Raw genomic sequence first — 19,315 nt, 5'->3', positions numbered from 1 at the left:
GCTATAAGAAAGGGAAGTGGTTCTGTTCGATATTGCGGCCCAACTGATTAAACTGACATGACCCACTCCCCATAATTACACAACCAGGCTCAGAGCGCCTTCGAACTAAGGAGATTGATCATTCATTCACCTAGTAGATGTTTATAAAATACCTACTATGTGTCAAATACTGTTCTGCATGCTGGGGATACAAAAGCTATAAACGCAGACAAAAATACCCTTCTTTGTGGAGCTTCACATTCTACTAGAGATATCACATTAAATTGCTGGTTTGATTTCCTTATTACAGTGAGAGTGTTATGATTCCCACCTACAACGTGACCTATGATGCTTGGAAGGCAGAACATTGAACCAAAGATGATTATTCTCAAGCTTTAAGATCTAATGGAATTTGCTTTGCTAAGTTTTGGATTTGTTTGGGACCTATCACCCCTTTCTTCCTTCCAATTTCTCTCCTTTGGAATGGGAATGTCTATCCTATTCCTGTCCCACCGCTGTATTTTGGAAGCACATAAATTTTCTGGTTTTAAAGGTTCACAGCTGTAGAGGAGTTTTGCCTCAGGGTATATTGTACCTCAAGTCTCACCCATATCTGATATAGATGATGTTTAGTTGAGACTTGGAACTGTAGACTTTAAGAGTTAGTGCTGAAATGAGTTAAGACTTTTGGGTCTGTTGGGGTTGAATGCATGTATTTTGCATGCAAGAAGGACATGAGTTTGAGGGGGGCAAGTGTTGGAATGTTATAAACTGAGTGTTTAGGTCCCCTCGTATTCACATGTTGAAGCCCTAACACCAGCCTGGTTATATTTGGAGATGGGGCCCCTAAGGAAGTAAGTAAGGTTAAATTGTTACCGCACAAAGGGCATGATCTGCTCAACACGAGACAAAAGCCCATCGTCAAGAGGCAAGGTGTTGGAAAAGAAAGGGCAGTTTATTGCAGCTTGCTAGCAAGGGAGAAGATGGCCAACTAATGTCTCAAAGAACCATGTTAAGGGGGCACAAAATCTTACAGCAGTTATATAGGCTGGTGGGTTATAGGGGAGGGGTTTAGGAATGTGGACCCTCTGGTGTTACAAACTGGGAGTGCCACACCAGATCTTTCAGTTTTCATTGATGATGGCTATCAGCATAGACTCTCTGTTCAGGGGTAATCACAGTCCTGAGGAACTCAAAAGAACAAAGTTATCATCTTATCGCAGCTGGAAGGTATATGCACAAGCAGGGGTCATAAAATCTACAGAGCAGTTAGATCTCCTGGAGGGTGCATATCCAGCTGGGTTAGTTTGTCAGATGTCATTCAAAGTTACAATAGGGTTTTTCTTTTCTACAGTATGGCTTCCCTTATGTCAACTTGGTCATGAGTCGGTATCAAAATGAGGTCATAAGGGTGGGGCTCTGATCCAATAAGTTTAGTGTCCTTATAAGAAGAGACACCAGAGAACTCTCTTTTTCTGAGTGCAGACAAACTGAGGAAAGGCCATGTGAAGACATAGTGAGAAGGTGACTGCCTGCAAGTTAGGAAGAATACCAAACTGAATCTGCTAGAACCTTAATCTTGGACTTCTAGTCTCTAGAATTGTGAGAAAATAAATTTCTATTGTTTAAGCCATCCACTCTGTGGTATTTTGTTATAGCAGCCAGAACAGTCTAATACAGTGGTGAATTACATTGCTTAGAAAATTAGACAAATTTTAAACTACTTTGCATTCTAATGTAGTCATGAAGTATTTATCTTTTTTATATATTGTTTATGTGTTGCATAGAAACTTGGGAAACATTTGCAGGCTCATGGTGAAAAGAATATCATTTTGGATTAGGTAAATTTAATAATATGGGCTTACCATGAATTGATTCTGGCTCTAATGTGTGAGCTCAATTAGAGTGCTTCCAACAGTTTGCTTGGTTGGTTGACTGAAACCTGACTCAAAGGTGGCCTACAATAAAGTTTAAATGCCAGAAATTGGGGGGCCAGCCTAGTGGCATAGCAGTTAAATGCACGCACTCCACTTTGGCAGCCTGGGGTTCACAGGTTCGGATCCTGGGCACGCACCGAGGCACTGCTTGTCAAGCCAAGCTGTGGCGGTGCCGAGGAAGACGGGCATGGATGTTAGCCCAGGGCCAATCTTCCTCAGCAAAAAGAGGAGGATTGGCATTGGATGTTAGCTCAGGGCTAGTCTGCCTTACAAATAAATAAATGCCAGAAATTCCTTCATATTCTGTGAAGTACCCAAAAGTATATGGAATTAGCAACACTATTGTGGATTTATCATGTAAAACGAGCTTACTCATCCCCTAAATATGTATACCAGTACTGTCCAAAAGTCAATCTCTTCAATGAAGCTGATCTGGCTACAGAAAATGGAAGTATACTATTATAAGATTCTGTACCTCTAGATATGAAGAGGTATAATAACAATTGAACTTACACTGCTAAGTTTATGATGCATGCTGTACTCAAGGAAGCACTTAAATAACAAAGTTACAGCCAATAAGCCAACAAAGGAGATAAATAATCTAAAACATACTCAGTTACTCCAAAAGAAGGTAGAAAAAAAGGAAAAGAGGAGAAAAGAACAGTTGGGATAAATATCATATTGCATGTTATTACATTAAACCTAACTATATTAATTCTCATAATAAATATAAATGATCTAAACACCCCAATAAGACAGATTGTCAACTAGATAAAAAAGGAAGGCCCAGCTATATGCTGTCTACTAGAAACTCACTTTAAATATTGTCACAAATAGGTTAAAAGTAAACCATGTTAAATAGAGATATGAAAGATAAGAAGAAAGGCCTGTCAAATTTCTAGAGATAAAAACTACAATTTCTGAGATAAAACATACACTGGATGGGATTAATGGCAGATTAGACATTGCAGAAGAAAAGATCAGTGAACTTGAAGACACAGCAATAAAAACTATCCAAAATGAAACACAGGGGGAAAAAAGATTTAACAAGTATGAACAGTATTATAGCCTAATTTACAAAAGAAAAGATCAGTGAACTTGATGACAAGGCAAAAGAAACTATACAAACTCAAGAACAAGAGAACAAAAGCTAGTAAAAGCATTTATTAAAAAGAGAAAAGCCTTGAGCTCTTGGCCAATGAGGTAAGAGGTACCATTGTGAGGAACGCCAAGTGGAAACCTCAAATTGCCCTCCACTCTCTGATCAAGAGAGTGAATGAAAATATTGTGGAAGGGTTTATATGATATGAAGAAGTAAAATGTATTGCGTACCTTATAAACCCCACAACACATTGTTATTATTAACATGTTAAGCATTCCTCTACCTTTTTGATCTAATGAAATGCAGTTATGACTGTTTATAGTTATAATGTCCTTGTTTGTTCAGTCTAGCATTGATGTCAATTTTGATTGATTGTTTTTTCTCCTCAACATTGTTCTCACTTTCCTGCTTTTACACATGCCTGGCAATCTTCTAGATATCTGATATACAGGGGTTAACAGAAGTTCCATACCCTCATGAAGCTTACAGTCTAACTTAGTCTATTACTTACACTCAAGACCTTGTACTTGAGCATAAACTCAGAAATTTGATATTTGTTGTCATATGCTTTGTATTGAGACTGATACAGTGACTAATGTTTATACATGACCCAAGATCTCTATATATTCCATATTAAAATCTTTAAGAAAAAAATTGAGATATTCTCTTCAAATGATTCTAATGGTTTTTACATTGTGCATTGATTTTTAAAAATCACCGTTTACAATGTCATTAAGATACCTCATCTACTGACTGGCCTCCACTCTTAATTTCTCCCTAAGAGACCTGGCTTCATGCCCTTCCTCAAATCCGTTTTCCAGCAGTAGACTTGGTCTGAACTTTATGCTACATCAGTTTTGTGCCACCCTTACTGACCTTACCCCTGACTACAGTTCATATGTTGCATATGATTGTATCTGATTATACAGATCAGATTCTGAAAATATTTGCCAGATTGGTCAAAGGCTTGTAGTATTCCAGTCTGGAACTAGGTTGAGTCCCATCTTCCAGAGCTCCTTTACCTACTCCTGATCCTGTTCAGTCTCTTCAGCTCTGTGGAATCTGAGATACCAAGCCAGGGTTAATTCTCCTATGAAGATCTACTTTTCTCCTCCTCCTATACTCCCCATACTTCCTCCAAGTCCCCAAGTTGAGAAGAAATGAGAATAAATGTCAGGAAGAATGTTGGGGTGGTTCCATCAATGAGGCAAAGGGTAGAGTTTAGACAGGGAACTACCTCCTGGAAGGTAGTTCCAGGTAGTTTCACTACCACAAGGAAGAGTGCAGCTGATTAGTTATCCAGGAGTTTAGAACTTCATGTTCCCAAGATTCTGAGAATAATAATTTGAATCATCAGGGAAGGGGGAGAGCTAGGATGAAAGCAAGAAGAGTCATCTTAATTTGTGTTCAAATTGCCTTATAACTTTCTCTTTTCATGTTTTCAAAAAAATCACCAAGAGCTGTGTTGGAACGTATTTTGTTATTTAATTTATAGGTTTGAATAATTAATTGTCCTTGGGTCTTAAGTTCATTTTACAAACCTGATTTCTCTACTTTTTCAAATCTACAAAAATTTTAAAGTCACATGGTAACATTGTATAATGCCTGGTCTTATTTATAAATTAAAGTTAAACTCATCCAAGGATGTTGTTACATTTATTAATTTAATATAGTCATTTCCTTTTTGAAGGACTTCAGTTGTCTGAAATAATATTTAAATAAATTTAGAGCCAAAGAAATGCAACAGCTAACCATCATCTGATATTGGGTGGGCATTGAATTTAAAAAAAATAAAGGAAAGAAAGAAAAAGAATATACAAATGGGAGAAGTGAATATAATGTGATAACCACTGATGTGGGGCAGAGACTATCTCCCTTGAATTATGGAGTCATTAACACAGTAACTAGGAATATGGTTCAAGGTATCCTGTCCAAAAATGTACATCAGGTGTATTACGTGATGTATAATGCAGTTGGAAATGGTACATAAAGCTATCAAACATTCCTTATTTTCACAGGCCTTCTTTGCTTCACAAGAACTTTAATATTTTGTTAAAGGTATTCCACAATTAGTGTGTTCAGTATTTTATTTCATATGATTGCATCTGCTAATGGATCAGGCAAAATGTACCACTCACTGCCTTCTAATATTCTATTATGTACTGACATATATTGAGGCCAAAGAGTTTCCCACTATCGTTATATTTCTACCCACCAGGAGCTCACTGATGATCTATCATGATCACTGATGCTGGATAGGGTCTAATTTCCAAAAAAAATAGCTTTCCTAGCCTCTGCATTCAGAAACTTTCTGTTTATACATAACCATATAATCAGCTAGACATTATTGCTGAAGACTTTTTCAAGTTGAATGTACCGGTTTTTTCCTATGTGTTTTTTGTGACATAAAATAAGACATAATTGACCACTGAAGGCATGACCACATTCACTGCATTCCTAAGGTTTCTCTCCTGTGCAAACCTTCTGTTATCCCCTGAGGGTGCACATCTGGCAACTGGCTGTCCCACAATGACTACATTCCTATCTGCTAGGAACCCACTGATGTTTAATGATGTCTGTGGGATCACAGAAGGCATTTGCACAGTCACCGTATTAACAGGGTTTTTCCCATGCATGAGTTCACTAGTATCTAATAAGCTGTGACCCTTTCTGGAAAGATATTCCACCTTCACTGAATCTATACATTTCTCTCTTGTGTGTACTCTCTTATGTTTAACAAGGCATGACATGTGGGAGAAAGCTTTCCCACACTCGTTGCATCCATAGGGTTTCTCTCCTGTATGTGTTCTTTGATGTACAATGAGCATTGTTTTTGTGGTGAAGGCTTTCCCACAGTCACTGCATTCATAGGGTTTCTCTCCTGTGTGAATTCTCTGATGTTTGATGAGTCCTGATTTTTGTGAACAAGATTTTCCACATTCAGTACATACAAAGGGAGTCTTTCCTGTATGAAATCGCTGATGTGCTATGAGACAGGCCTTCTGGCTGAAGGCCTTACCACATTCAGTGCATCCATAGGGTTTCTCTCCAGTGTGAGTTCGTTGATGGATAAGGAGATTACCCTTCTGAATGAAACCTTTTCCACATTCACTGCATATATAAGGTTTCTCTCCTGTATGAGTTTTCTGATGTAGAATGAGCTGTGATTTTCTGGAGAAACCTTTCCCACATTCACTGCATCCATGGGGTTTTTCTCCTCTTTCATTTCTCTGATGTATAATGAGCTCTGCCTTCCTGCAGAAGGCTTTGCCACATTCAGTACATTCATAAGGTTTCTCTCCTGTATGAGTTCTCTGGTGTTCAGTTAGCTTGAACCTTCTAGAGAATGCTTTCCCACATATACTGCATACATGGGGTTTATTTCCTGTATGAGTCTTCTGATGTTCAGTGAGCTGAAATTTCCTGAGGAAGGCTTTCCCACATTCATTGCACTCATAGGGTTTCTCTCCTTTGTGAGTTCGCTGATGTTCAGTGAGCTTGAACTTCTTGGAGAAAGATTTTCCACATACACTACATCCATGGGGTTTCTTTCCTGTATGGATTCTCTTATGTTCGGTGAGCCGAGACTTCTTGAGGAAGGCTTTCCCACATTCAATACATTCATGGGCTCTCTCTATTTTATGTGTTTGCTGATATTTAAGGGACTGTAACTTAGTGCTGATGGGTTTTCTACTTTCATGGAATTTAATTTCAGTATGAGTTTGCTCATGATTAGCATGGAGAAAGGATCTCCCATCTCCATTAAACTCAGCAGGCTCCTTTATGTCACAGCTTCTACTCTGGTTGATTAAACCTAAATATGATTTCAAAGTTTTTCCATGTAAATCAAACATATCATGATTTGGCCTTGAAGGAAAACTACTTTTGTTCTGATGAACTATATTTCCAAATGCATCCTGTTCATAACGTTGTTCCATCCTCTTCGGCATTTTTTGGTTTTGCAAGTGCTGCTGCAGATGATCATCAACTTTCTCAATTTCTAGGAAAGAAGAGAACAATGAATTCTTCCATGAGCATCATATGGAATAAAAGTGCTTCAAAAATACCTTGAGGTGGGCTGGCTCTTTAGTGGAAAACTTATGATATCAACATAAAAGAAATTCCAAGTATAAATGTGCTTTATCTCTTTTGTTTTAAACATTTTTTAATTGTAGTTAAATATACATGAGATAAAATTTACCATTTTAACCATTTTTAAGTGAACAGTTCTGTGGCCTCAAGTACATTCACATTGTCGTGCAACCATTATCACCATCCATCTCTAGAACATTTTCATCTTCCCCAACTGAAAAACTCTGTACCCATTACACACGAACTCCTTATCTCTTGGAAATGGTTAACAACACAATAATATAAAATATCAAACAAACCAAAAGATGACACTTATTAGTGTAAAACAGGGTAAATTCATAATGAATTAACGTAGATTTCTCTGCATTATAAACAGGGCCCTGGAGATGGTAAAATACAAAGAAGTCAGTGTTAGCATCAGATCATAGAGGTTGGAGGGACACCTTATCCAAAGTGGTGAAGGACACATTCATTCATTCAACACATCCTTCTTAAATGGCTATTACCACCAGGCATGGCACTGGTGCTGGAGAAACACAAAAATATTCTTTATTTTCACTGAAGTCATATTCTAGGGATGGAAAGGGAAACAGAATAAATAAGCAAGAAAAGGAATAAAGTAGGAAGTTGCAAATGTGACTGTGGTTTGAAGAGGCAAAGGAAATGAAGAGAAGTGGAAGAAATCAGGATTTATTTGGAAGGAAAGATAAAGAAAATTTACTAATGGATTTGATGTGGGGAGAGGTAACAAGAGAGAATCAAAGGGTATTCCTCAGTATTTGGCTTGAGCCAATGGGAAGCTGGGTAGTGCCTTTTAACAAGGTGAGGAATATTGTTGAAGTTCAGAATGTGAGGGAAACCAAGAGTATTTTGAAGCATATCAACCTTGAGATAATTATTAGCTATCCAAGTACAGACATGGAAATCCCAGTCAGTTATATAAAACTTGAGAAAGGTCATGATTGGAAATAGTAATGTGGAAATCATCAGTAGGTAAGTATTATTTAAGGTCAGAATATTGGAAGAGGTCACATTCTGAGAACATAAAGACTGAACGATGATGAAGACATAAGACCACGGCTTCAGTCACTTCAACATACACAGCTTTGGGATTTGCAGAGCCCACTGAAAAGACCTAAACATGAACCACAAGGTAGAGAAATAAGCAGATGCAGGTGTTAGAACAAATATCCCAAAGAGGCAAGCTGCAATGTTGGACACACCACACCTGCTTTCAAGATAATTCTAACAGACTTTTGGGTGCTCATCCTGTTGCTAAAATATGCCATTCTTCTTCATTATGGAGACGATTATCAAATTAACTTTCCCAATCACACAGTTTTACGGTCAACACCCTAACTTTGTATCTAGCTGTAACACATTCTCTCATGTTCCCACAGAGAGAGGGACATGATGATCCTTATGGACTTTCAAAACATTCTAGTGGGGCATGCAGTCTTCTCTAGAAGTAGATCTGCTGCTGCACCAGCTATGGGAACCCTCACCTTCTTCATCATGTGGTGCTTTTATAGATGTCATATTGGAATTTTTCCCATTTCACTAATCTTTCCTCTTGCCACTAACAGCATCTTCTTCCTACAGTTATGTCTCCGTTGGCATCCATTAAGGAGTGCTAAAGGACCACCTTCCTCCTGAATCAAGACTCGTGACAGCTTTACCTCTTGTTTTTCTTGGAACATCTCGCTATACCTTATTATTGCTACAATGCTCCCACCATGGTGAACGGTCAGACTACCTAGAGCTGGAAAAATAAAAAACCTTACCTTTATCATGCCAGCTTTATTATTAACACATAAAATTTGCAACAGTAAGCCTGGTAATAGAAGTTTAAAATTACCACAAGGTGCCCAGTTTATCTAAGTTTCTACTGTCCTAGTTCCCCAACAGATATCTTCTAAGGTGGGTCTCTTTGTGGCCAGTTTCAGGGCAGTCTTTTGACTGTCCCCACATGGGCTTGCACATTTCCAGTTTCACGCCTTCTTATCGTGTCTCTTCATCATCATCTTAACTCAAAACCCAGCTATATCTCTTGCATAAGATACTTTACAATACTGTCATTCTCCATTCTCTCTGTACTACTTTAGGCTACTTTTTTCTAAATTTCTAAAGTAGTCCCTATATTTACCCTTCACTTTAATTTTGTACAGATTTGCATTATAGCAAAAACGTTTCACACATTCAAAAGCTTAATTTGTAAATATTACATGATGATTTGTCCAACTTTTGCTCATAAAATCTTTGCTCCAGAAAGATATTTTTTTTTCCCACTAAATTCACTCTCTTCTACTGTGTATTAGGGCTGCAGTTCATCAACTAGCATCACAACAGTACCCCTAAAGAGCTTTGCATAAAGACACACACAGGCCCTCAACCCAATTCTATCCAAAGCAGACTCGCTGAGGAAGAGGCCTTGGTCCGGGTATTATAAAAACCCCTTCAACAAAATTTAAGAAATGCTTGCTAGATGGAAAACTATGGTCTCTCTCCAGCCTGGCTAAACAGTCACTTGATGAAGAAATAAGTGAACAACCAAGATGTATTTCATTCTTGCACAAGGAAGAATGAAAACCAGGCCCTTGACTCAAGAGTGGTAAAAAAGCCTCAGGCACCACCAAATTATACTGAGACAGTATCTTCAGGAGTGGCTTGTGTGATTGGGGCACAAAGTACAATGGAAATTCAGAGAAGATATTGTTATATATTGTGTAGTATAAACCACTTCATGAAAAGAGAATTCAACGTGAAAAATATATACTGTCCGAAAAGGAAGAAAAAATAAAAATCACATACTTACTTCTCAGTTCTTATCTTACTTGATGAATCAGCAACTCTAGACAATGTTGATGGCTCTTTCATGAAACACTTGCTCACCACCTGCTCTCTCCCAACCATGTTTATTACACACTCATCTGTCAAATCTCTAATTGTCCAAGGTGCTTGTTCTCTTTATCTGGACTCACTCCCTAGATCTCCTCTGGTCCCAGTTTCTATGCCTAGACCTAACCTCTCCCTGAACTCTCTGGGTACATCCAACCACAGCATAGAGCTCCTTGGATTCTAACAAACACCTCTAACTTACAATCTCCATTTTGAACTCCTGAATTCCCAACCCAAATCTCCTCCTCCACATATCTTCTCCATCATAGTAAATAGCAACTCCACTCTTTTCATTACACATGCCAAAAACTCTTAGCATCATCATCCATCTGTTTCTTTTTCTCTCTCACTCCATGTTGTGGGCTGAATTGTGTCCCCCAGAGAGATATGTTTAAACCCTAACCCCTAGAAGCTGTGAATGTGACCTTATTTGGAAACAGAGTCTTTGCAGATGTAATCAAGTAAAGATGAGGTCATAATAGATTAGGGTTGGTCCCTAATCCAATGACTGGTGTCCTTATAAGGAGAGGGAGGTTTGGGGATGGACACACAGAGACATGCAGGGAGAAGGCCATGTAATGACAGAGGCAAAGATTGGAATGATGTGTCTACAATCTAAGGAACACCAAAGATTTCTGACAACCACCGGAAGTGAGGAAAAGGCAAGAAAGGATTCTTTCCTAGAACTCTGAGAGGGAGCATGGCCCTACTAACGCCTTAATTTCTGAATTCCAGCACCTAAAACTGTGAGAGAATAAATTTCTGTTGTTTTAAGTAACCCAGTTTGGGTAATCTATTACAGCAGCCCTAGGAAACTAACATACCCCATATCTACTTCAATAGCAAATTCAATCAGTCTTAATATATATATACAGAATCTTCCAATACTTTCCCCTGAAGCCTAGCTGAAGTTACCAACAACCAGATCTCCTATTTGCTTTCTGCTTCAACACCTGCTTATTCCAGTCCGTTTTCTACCCATAGCCAAAGTGATACTGCTAAAACATATATTATCTCATGTTGCTGCTATATTCTAAACCTCCTCAAGTTTTCTCAATTCATTAGGAATGAAGTTGAGTCCTTGAAATGGATTACAAGGCTCTACACGACCAACAGACCTATCGCCAACCCCCAACCCCCACTGACCTCATCTCCAGTTATTTTCCTTCTTGCTCACTCCATTCTACCCACATGGGCTTCCTTGATGATCCTCAAACACACTCCTGCCTCTGCTGTGAACTTCCCATTCTCTCTACTCTTCACTCAGGAAACCTACTCACGTCACTCATCTCTCTGCTCAAAGGCGCCTTCTTATAGAGGCACTCCTATTCCTGAAAGGGCCGTCCCCAGCCTTACCACCCACTGTTCCACTATGCTGATGGATTGATGTCCACAGCCCTTTTCACCACCAGACATAATGTCTACGCACTGTTTCCCATGTTTTCTTATTGTGATAAAATACACATAGCACAAAATTTACCATCTTAATCATGTTTGAGTGTACAGTTCAGTAATATTAAATACATTCATAATGTTGTGTAACCATCATCACATCACACTTTTCATCTTGCAAAACCGAAACTCTATACCTATATATGTATTTTTGTTATATTTGTGCCTCCTCCTTTCCAAGAGTGGGGACTTTGAAGAGAAATTTCTGTGTCATAGTAATATGGTCAACTGGGACTTAATATCATCAGACTATGAGGAAGAAAAGGAAAGCTTTAGGGAGAAGAATCCAGCAACAAAATCTAAGTTGAACTAAAAGAAAGATTAGAATTAACAAATATACGAAGGAATTATAGTAAAGTGGACATGAGTTAGGCTAGGAACCGAGAATGAGAAATTTTATAAAGGACTTTTCTAATTAAACTAAGAACACGAATAGGAGAGACTTTAACTACAGGAGCCCAGAAAGTAGAGTAGATTCAAGGTAATGCCAGGATGGGCAGAATTTAAGATGTAGAGAAGTACAAGAGAATCTCAATTTAAAAAAGGATGATGGAAATGGATTTTCTTGGAGAGAAAAGGGTTCTAGTTCCTCACAAAAAGTGTGAACTCACAGGGAGTTGCCATGGAGACAGGTAAAATGCATGGAATTCGCATATAGATTAGATCGTATTAAGAGAGATGTCATCGTGGGAGTCTCCACAGAGAACAAGAGCTTCACATATGTGAATAACATAAGGCTTTAAGGCCTATGAGACAGAGCAGAGGTTGAAAACAGAATCTTTGAAGAAGCTCAGAGTGCAGAAAAAGACAAATTAAGGAAGCAGATATATGCACACCAAGAGACCAGGTTACCATGGGGATAAAGCATCCAAGGTGGGGTAGATGTTATGAAGAGAAATAAATACTTCCCAGTGAGGCAGGAAGGTGTATTAGTCAGAAGATGTGATGAATTCAAAGTTTCCTCTTAGAAGAGAGACATGGAAGGAGGAATTTCATAGCAAGAGAGGTGAAAGGAACACAAAATCATACTCTGACAAGTGATGAAGACTGGGAAGGTTTGAAAATCCAAGCAAGAATAATCCCAGGGGACAAAAAGATGACATCTAAGAAAAAATAAATAGAGATTAGTTCCAAGACAAAATAAAGGGGCATATTTGCCTCTAAATTCCCATAGAGAAAAAGAGCTCTTGCAGGGGGGAGAGCAATGCACAGAGGTTGTCTCTGAATCCTCAGACACCCCCCACCGCTGTGATGCCTTCCCTCAAAGATGAGGAAGTGATTTCCACAGCATTCCCCGTCCTGCTGGTGCCCTCTCACTTACCTGGATGGGGTTGACTGTGAATTTTATCTTCTGAAGTCCATGGTGGTTCTCCTTGTTCCAATTTAGAGAGTACATCTGGTTTGTTGACTTGATACCCTGTTCACGGGAAATGAGAGAAGATGTAGTTAGTCTAATCAGATTGCACTAGGGATCTGTGACAATATGAGAATGGTACATTTTAGGGACTGCCCAATTTGCATGTTTGCAAATTAAAGGCTTGTCTCTAAGATGAGGAGAGATTACACCTTCTCATCTGGGGCCCGGGAGGGGACTAAGAATCTACCACTTCAGACACCACAGACACTCCAGAGCTTTCAGAAACTGAGAATGGAAAGGCCATTGACTGGGGACCCTCTGAGTGACACGGGGGAGCTGTCCTCACCCACTGACACCAGGTTGCTGTAGTTCTCCAACATCACGTCCCAGTACAGGTCCTTCTGAGCAGGGGCCAGGAGCTGCCACTCCTCCCAGGTGAAGTCCACAGCCACATCCTCCAGTGTCAGCGATTCCTGTAATAACACGGTCCTGTTTAATGTATTTCTCTTGTTACTGAAATGGATGGTGTGAGATGATAGAAAATATATATATGGGTCTCTGCCTCTGGTTTCTGACACAGAGCTCCTAAAACCTTTGTAATTTCCTAAGTGATAAGAGCATTAGGAGCATCTTTTGTTCTAACAGTTGGTCTTTGACCCTGGTTCCTGACACACGGCTCCTGAAACCCTTGTATATTCCTAAGTGATAAGTATGGGGTTCAGAGAGCTTCTGGGCTGCTGAACAAGTGGAAATGCTAGGAGAGCAGCTCGCCCAGATGGGCATGGAAGCTCTGTGCCCCTTCTCACCTACCTTGCCCTATGGATCTCTTTCATCTAGATGTTCATCTGTATCTTTTATCATAACCTTTTATAATCTGGTAAATTTAAGTGTTTCCCTGAATTCTGTGAGCCACTCTAGCAAATTAAGTGAACCCGAGGAGGGGGTCATGGGAACCTCTGATTTGTAGCCAAGTCAGACAGAAGTTGTGGATAACCTAGGGACCTACTATTTTCTATTGGCATCTGAAGTGGAAGTGATGCTATCTCCAGGTAGATGGTGTCAGAATTGAGTTAAACTGTTAGGACACCCAGCTGGCGTCAGAGAATTTCTTGGTGGGGGAAACCCCTCCACATCTGGTGTCAGAAGTGTTGTGAGTGTGGTAGTGGTATAAAAGTAAAGGAGAAACACAAGAGGAAGGATGAGGTTTTTCTCTATTCAAATGTGAAGGAAGCTGTTCTGCTCATTTTCATCATGTAGGCTACATCTATATTCCTATTTTTTTCAATGCATTGTGAAAGAAGCAAAGTCATATTAACATATTCAGTCATCGCACATTCAACAAATCACAAACTTCTGTAATACGCAGCCATTAAATCCCCTTGCTAACCTGAGATCATTTGCAATATATGTATTTCAGCACCTACTTGTCAATCACTGAACTATATGCTAGTGACATGAGAATGATGTAGTATGATTCCACTCATGTAAAAATGTCATAATAGATGTACGCATTTACGAACACAGATTCATGCCTATGTATGCACACACACGTGCACATATAAATACATATACAGATACAGATGTCCATACAAGTAAATGGCAAGAATATAGCATCAAGCATTTGTTAATGATGTGCCAGAGAATTAGGAAAAAAATATATGGAGGGGGAACTTTGTTTGATCACTATGTGTACTAGATAATTTGAGACTTTTCACCAAATATGTGGTGTCTTTTCCAATGTTAATTTTCCAATTCTCTGACACCAACTGGGTGTCCTACAATTCAATCCGATTCTTGACGCTAACTACCCAGGGTTAGCATAAGGCTCCACAGTTTCAAAGGGCTCAGTCCCACAAGACTGCCTTCACTTTAGACACCAGAAGCAAGTACCAGACGCTCAGGTTACCTGCACTTCTGTCCAACTTGCCTACAAATTCGGGGGTTTCCACAACCTCCGCCCTCAGGTTCGATAATTTACTCACAGAACTCAGCAAAATGGTATACTTACTATTACAGTTTATTATAAAGGATATAAATGAAAAGCTACATGAAGAGGTACATAGGGCGAGGTCCAAAAGGATCCTGAGTGCAGGAGCCTCTGTCCCTTTGGAGTTGGGGTGCACCACCCTTCCAGCAGGTGGATGTGTTTGCCCCCTTGGAGGCTCTCTGAATGCGGTGGGGGTTTTTATGGAGGTTCCATTACATAGGCATGATTAGTTACATCACTGGCTACTTGGGAGAGAACTCAATCTCCAGCCCCTCTCCCAACCCAGAGGTCGGAGGATGGAGCTGAAAGTTCCAACCCTCTAATCAATGGTTGGTCTTTCTGGGGACTAGCCCCCATCCTGATGCTATCTAGGGGCCCACCCTGAGTCACCTCCTTAGCATAAACTCAGATATGATTTGAAAGGACTTGTTATAAATAAGAAAAGACAGTCCTACCACTCAGGAAATTCCAAGGGTTTTAGGAGGTCTGTGCCAGGAACCAGAGACAAAGACCAAATATATATATTTTTTATTATGCCGCAATGAGTCATTTGTGTAATTAAAATAAAGGCAATACAGAGGTGGGAGGTAATAACTAGATTTTGAACACAGGGAAGGGCTCTGTATTTTCTGAGATAAGGTGAAGTTCTAAAGCAAACCCTGTGGATCTCAACAACCCAAGCCATCATCAAACAACAGAACTTATAACTCCCTCTGGCCAAATCTGTACTCAAACCCCAGTTCAATGACCTGTTCATGGAGGACCCTTGAAAGCTCTGTGAACCTTCCATTTTCCTGGGCACTCTAGTTTTTAATGCTAGTTTTTATTCAAGGATAAACCCCGATTGCAACAAGGCTGGGTAGGTAAGTCATCAGGCTGTGGTCTCCTAAGAACTCTGTCCACTGAATTCTACTTAATCTAGTCCCACGAGGGACTCAGAATAATCATGTAAGAAACAGCCACACATAACCTGCTCGTATATCTTTTAGAGGAAGAGTACCAAGCACACACAGTCCACCACGTCACCATCAAAGAAATCTCCCAAGACTTAAGTGCCATGGTACAGTGACATCTCCCAAGGAACTGATCTGCTTTCTCCTCAGAGTCAGTGCATATCCTGTAACTTACCAAGATCCTCTGGTTGTGATGGCTGTCAGAGATAATGAGCTACAAGCTGACATTTATGTAACCACCAGCGTCCTGCAGAGTCATACATTATATTCCAACACTGGTCATGTAGTATGAACAATATATTCCTGATTCCACTTTGTCCTGATTTTAAAGGTCCAGTTTAAGTTTATTTCTCCCTAGAGCCCATTTTTCCCAATTTATACTTTTCATTTAATTGAAATGATTTTTTTAGGCCTCTACAAATTCATGAGGGAATCAAGTTAAGAATAAAACAAACCAAAAGTCACCTGGGCCTTCATCATTTTCTTCTGTTTTGGGAGATGTCCAGTAACTGGGATGTTCTGTTTTCAGTCTCTTCTGGATCTGCCCTAAATTTCTGTTCAGAAATCTCAGTCTCAAGTCAAAAGATGTTGCACGAAATGACCATATGCAACTCCAGGAACCTCCTCCTCATCCTTTACTTCATCTCTCTTGCTCCTTGGAAGCCAGGACCTGTGGGGTGAAGAGCAAGTTCATTTTGGATGATACATTTCCTTTGGACCCAGATGCTGGCCCTGCTTCTGTGCACCCACCTTAAGTCAGGGCCAATATTCCTAACTGTGCCTTTATTTCATGCCTGTGATATTATGATTTATAAGAAATATATATATTTGGTTATTCAGATGACCAAAATACATTTCTCAGATATATTTGGTCTTAATCCACAGTTCCTGGCTCATTGCTCCCAAAACCTTGGAATTTCCTAAGTGTTGAGAGTGATAAGGTGTCTTTTGCGGAGTTTCGGGCCCAGCACAGTGGCACGTGGAACCTCTCCGAAAAAGGGGCTGATGAGCTGTCCCCTTGGATTTTTATGGAGGATTCGTTACATGGTCATGATTGACTAAGTCATTGGCCACTGGTGACTGATTCAACCTCCAGCCCCTCTCCTCTCCCCGGAAGTTGGGGGGTGTGACTGAAAGCTCTGACCCTCTAATCCCATGCTTGGCTGCACTGGCAACTAGCCCCCACCCTTAGATGCTTTCCAAAATTCACCTCAGTAATGTAATAAAGGATTATCACTCTCATCACTTAGGAAATTCCAATGGTTTTAGGAGCTCTGTGCCAGAAACGGGGATGAAGACCAAATAAATATTTCTTATTATAAATCACAATATCACAGTAACTCACCCAAGTCATCCAGTAAGAGCAAGAATCCAGATTTAAAAACCAGATTCATTTTATCCCAAAATCCACACACTTGTCACTGGGTCAATATTATTTGGAGATACTCACATCTTTCATTTAGAAAATATAAAAGAATCAATTAAAAAGCAATTAGTAGAACTCCAGTTGATAGGAATGCTGAAATATTTAGGGGAAAGTATACTGATGTCTGCAACTTACTTTGAAATGCACCAAAAATATTTTTAAAAAGAAAGGAAACAAGATGAATTAATGAATGGAGGGATGGATAGATAACAAAGAGCAAATAGAGTAAAATGTTAATAGTACAACCTAGGTAGTAGGCATATGTTCACTGTAAAACTCATTCAACTTTGCTATATGTGTTTGGAATTTTTCATACAAAATGGTGAGTTAGAATAAGCTATTAGTAATAACAAAAGTTCAGTGGGGCTGGCCCAGTGGCGTAGTGGTTAAGTTCGCACACTCCATTTCGGTGGCCTGGGGTTTGCAGGTTCAGATCCTGGGTGTGGATCTACGCACCACATATGAAGACATGCTGTGGCGGCGTCCCACATAAAATAGAGGAAGATGGGCACAGATGCTAGCCCAGGGCCAATCTTCCTCAGCAAAAATAGGAGGATTGGCAACCGATGGTAGCTCAGGGCTAATCTTCCTCACACACACACAAAAAAAAAGTTCAGTGAAGTGACCATAACAAAATAAACATTTAATATTTTTAAATTGCTTTACTATGTTGAAGAAAATGAGATAAAAGATTAGGGGGGAAAAAAAAGACCCTATTTACAACTGCAACACAGGCAAAAATCCAGGAAGGAGATGAGAGTCAGGGAAACACATCCTTGGGAAATGCCAAATTCTAATATAATCCTAAAAGTAATAACTAAATATTTTAAATATTTCAATGCAACCCAAATAGATGCATGTATTTAATCAGATTCTAGTCACAATGTCACTGGTTCTCTCTCCTGTTTATGTACTAATGTAGCCATTAAAAAGTTCTTAAGAAAATCTGCATTATGGGAATGTTTACAATATGAAATTAGCTAAAAAGAAAAGCAAATTACACCAATGTTTCCACAGTTTATCTGAAATATGAAAATTAAGCAGAGAAATAAAAGACAAAAATTGAAATACACTAACGCTGGAATAAGAGTTATCTTTGGAAAATAAAACTTGGGGGTCTAGAAATGTTATTTTACTGGTGTCAGAAAGAACCTGAAAGGAACTATCCAACTAAACTTGACGTAAGAAGGAAAGAAATCTCATCTTTAACAGAAAGCTTACCAGTTCAGATTTGCTCAATCCTTCATCTCCCTAAACTTCAAATCAGTAGGGATGAAAGGTGAGCGTGATGTAGGGGTCTAAGGAGATTCGCCAAAGAGTCCACGGAGAGGGAACTGTGCTTGAAGAACTGAGGGGGAATGTAACCTTCATCAGGTGTGTCTCACCCCGGGGTTCTCCATCCCCGAGCCCCGCATTAAATTCGGACACCGCTTTCATTAACAAACACCAACTCCCCTCCAGTTCTCAATCACTGAGCCCTACCGACAGAGGGACCCGCAAAGACCCCAAACTCTTACCTCAGGACTCTCAGTCCTTGCTCGATAGACCTTTAATGCCTGACCACCAGAGCCTCCATGCCTGACAGCAAAGACATTCTAACTTCAGACCACGGTCCCGGACCACCAGCTCCCCCACGGACTCGGCGGCTCCTCCCTACACGGACACCCACAGATCCTCGCTCCCCTTAACCTATTCCACGGAGAGACTCACACACTGACCTGCCTGTCTCTTGATCCCTCTGCGATCTCCTGGCGCCTATGCTGAACTTTTGTGATTTCTTTCATTCCAGGTCCCCAAGCCAAGCACCGGCCTACGGCGGCCGAAGAGGGAGCGAGCCCTTTCTACGCGGCACGGACAATCGGACTTCCGGCGCCTCTGTCGAGGGTAATATGTCCGCGCCCTCTGCGCCACGGCTCCCTGGGGGCGGCCATTTTGAATATTTGTCCTACAGAAGGGGAATGGCTGTTTTTGTGCCGCTCATCAGGATGGCTCGAACAGTGAAAAGGCACTGAACTGTTCCCTCACCCAACACTTCAACCTCTGTGCGGGAGGCTGGAAGGGTTGCAAACAACGCTGCACGACCTGCATAGATTTTCAGAGGCTCGAGGCTACACAAGGCAAACATGGCGCGG

At 40.1% G+C, this 19,315-nt stretch overlaps 1 protein-coding gene across 4 annotated transcripts; it reads right to left on the bottom strand.

Annotated features, from left to right (window-relative positions):
* Nucleotides 1-5,087: 5,087 nt before the first annotated feature.
* LOC147912788 (zinc finger protein 350-like) lies at nucleotides 5,088-19,015 on the bottom strand. Of its 4 annotated transcripts, XM_087422053.1 has the most exons (6): nucleotides 18,902-19,015; nucleotides 18,405-18,531; nucleotides 16,223-16,427; nucleotides 13,164-13,290; nucleotides 12,782-12,877; nucleotides 5,088-7,018 (listed from the first exon to the last, which is right to left on the bottom strand). In XM_087422053.1, the coding sequence occupies exons 3-6, from the start codon at nucleotides 16,235-16,237 to the stop codon at nucleotides 5,406-5,408; spliced, it is 1,851 nt and encodes a 616-aa protein (XP_087278179.1). In that variant the 5' UTR covers nucleotides 16,238-16,427; nucleotides 18,405-18,531; nucleotides 18,902-19,015; the 3' UTR covers nucleotides 5,088-5,405. The 4 variants fall into 4 exon arrangements, with proteins under 4 accessions (XP_087278179.1, XP_087278181.1, XP_087278178.1 ...); XM_087422055.1 differs by lacking the exon at nucleotides 18,405-18,531 and having other exon boundaries at nucleotides 16,213-16,427; XM_087422052.1 differs by lacking the exon at nucleotides 18,405-18,531.
* Between the last annotated feature and the right edge of the window lie 300 nt (nucleotides 19,016-19,315).

The sequence above is a fragment of the Ceratotherium simum genome, chromosome 33, assembly GCF_057802395.1.
Source record: "Ceratotherium simum simum isolate JZ-2026a chromosome 33, ASM5780239v1, whole genome shotgun sequence".
NCBI classification, from domain to species: domain Eukaryota; kingdom Metazoa; phylum Chordata; class Mammalia; order Perissodactyla; family Rhinocerotidae; genus Ceratotherium; species Ceratotherium simum.
This window is presented reverse-complemented; position numbering and strand designations above follow the sequence as displayed.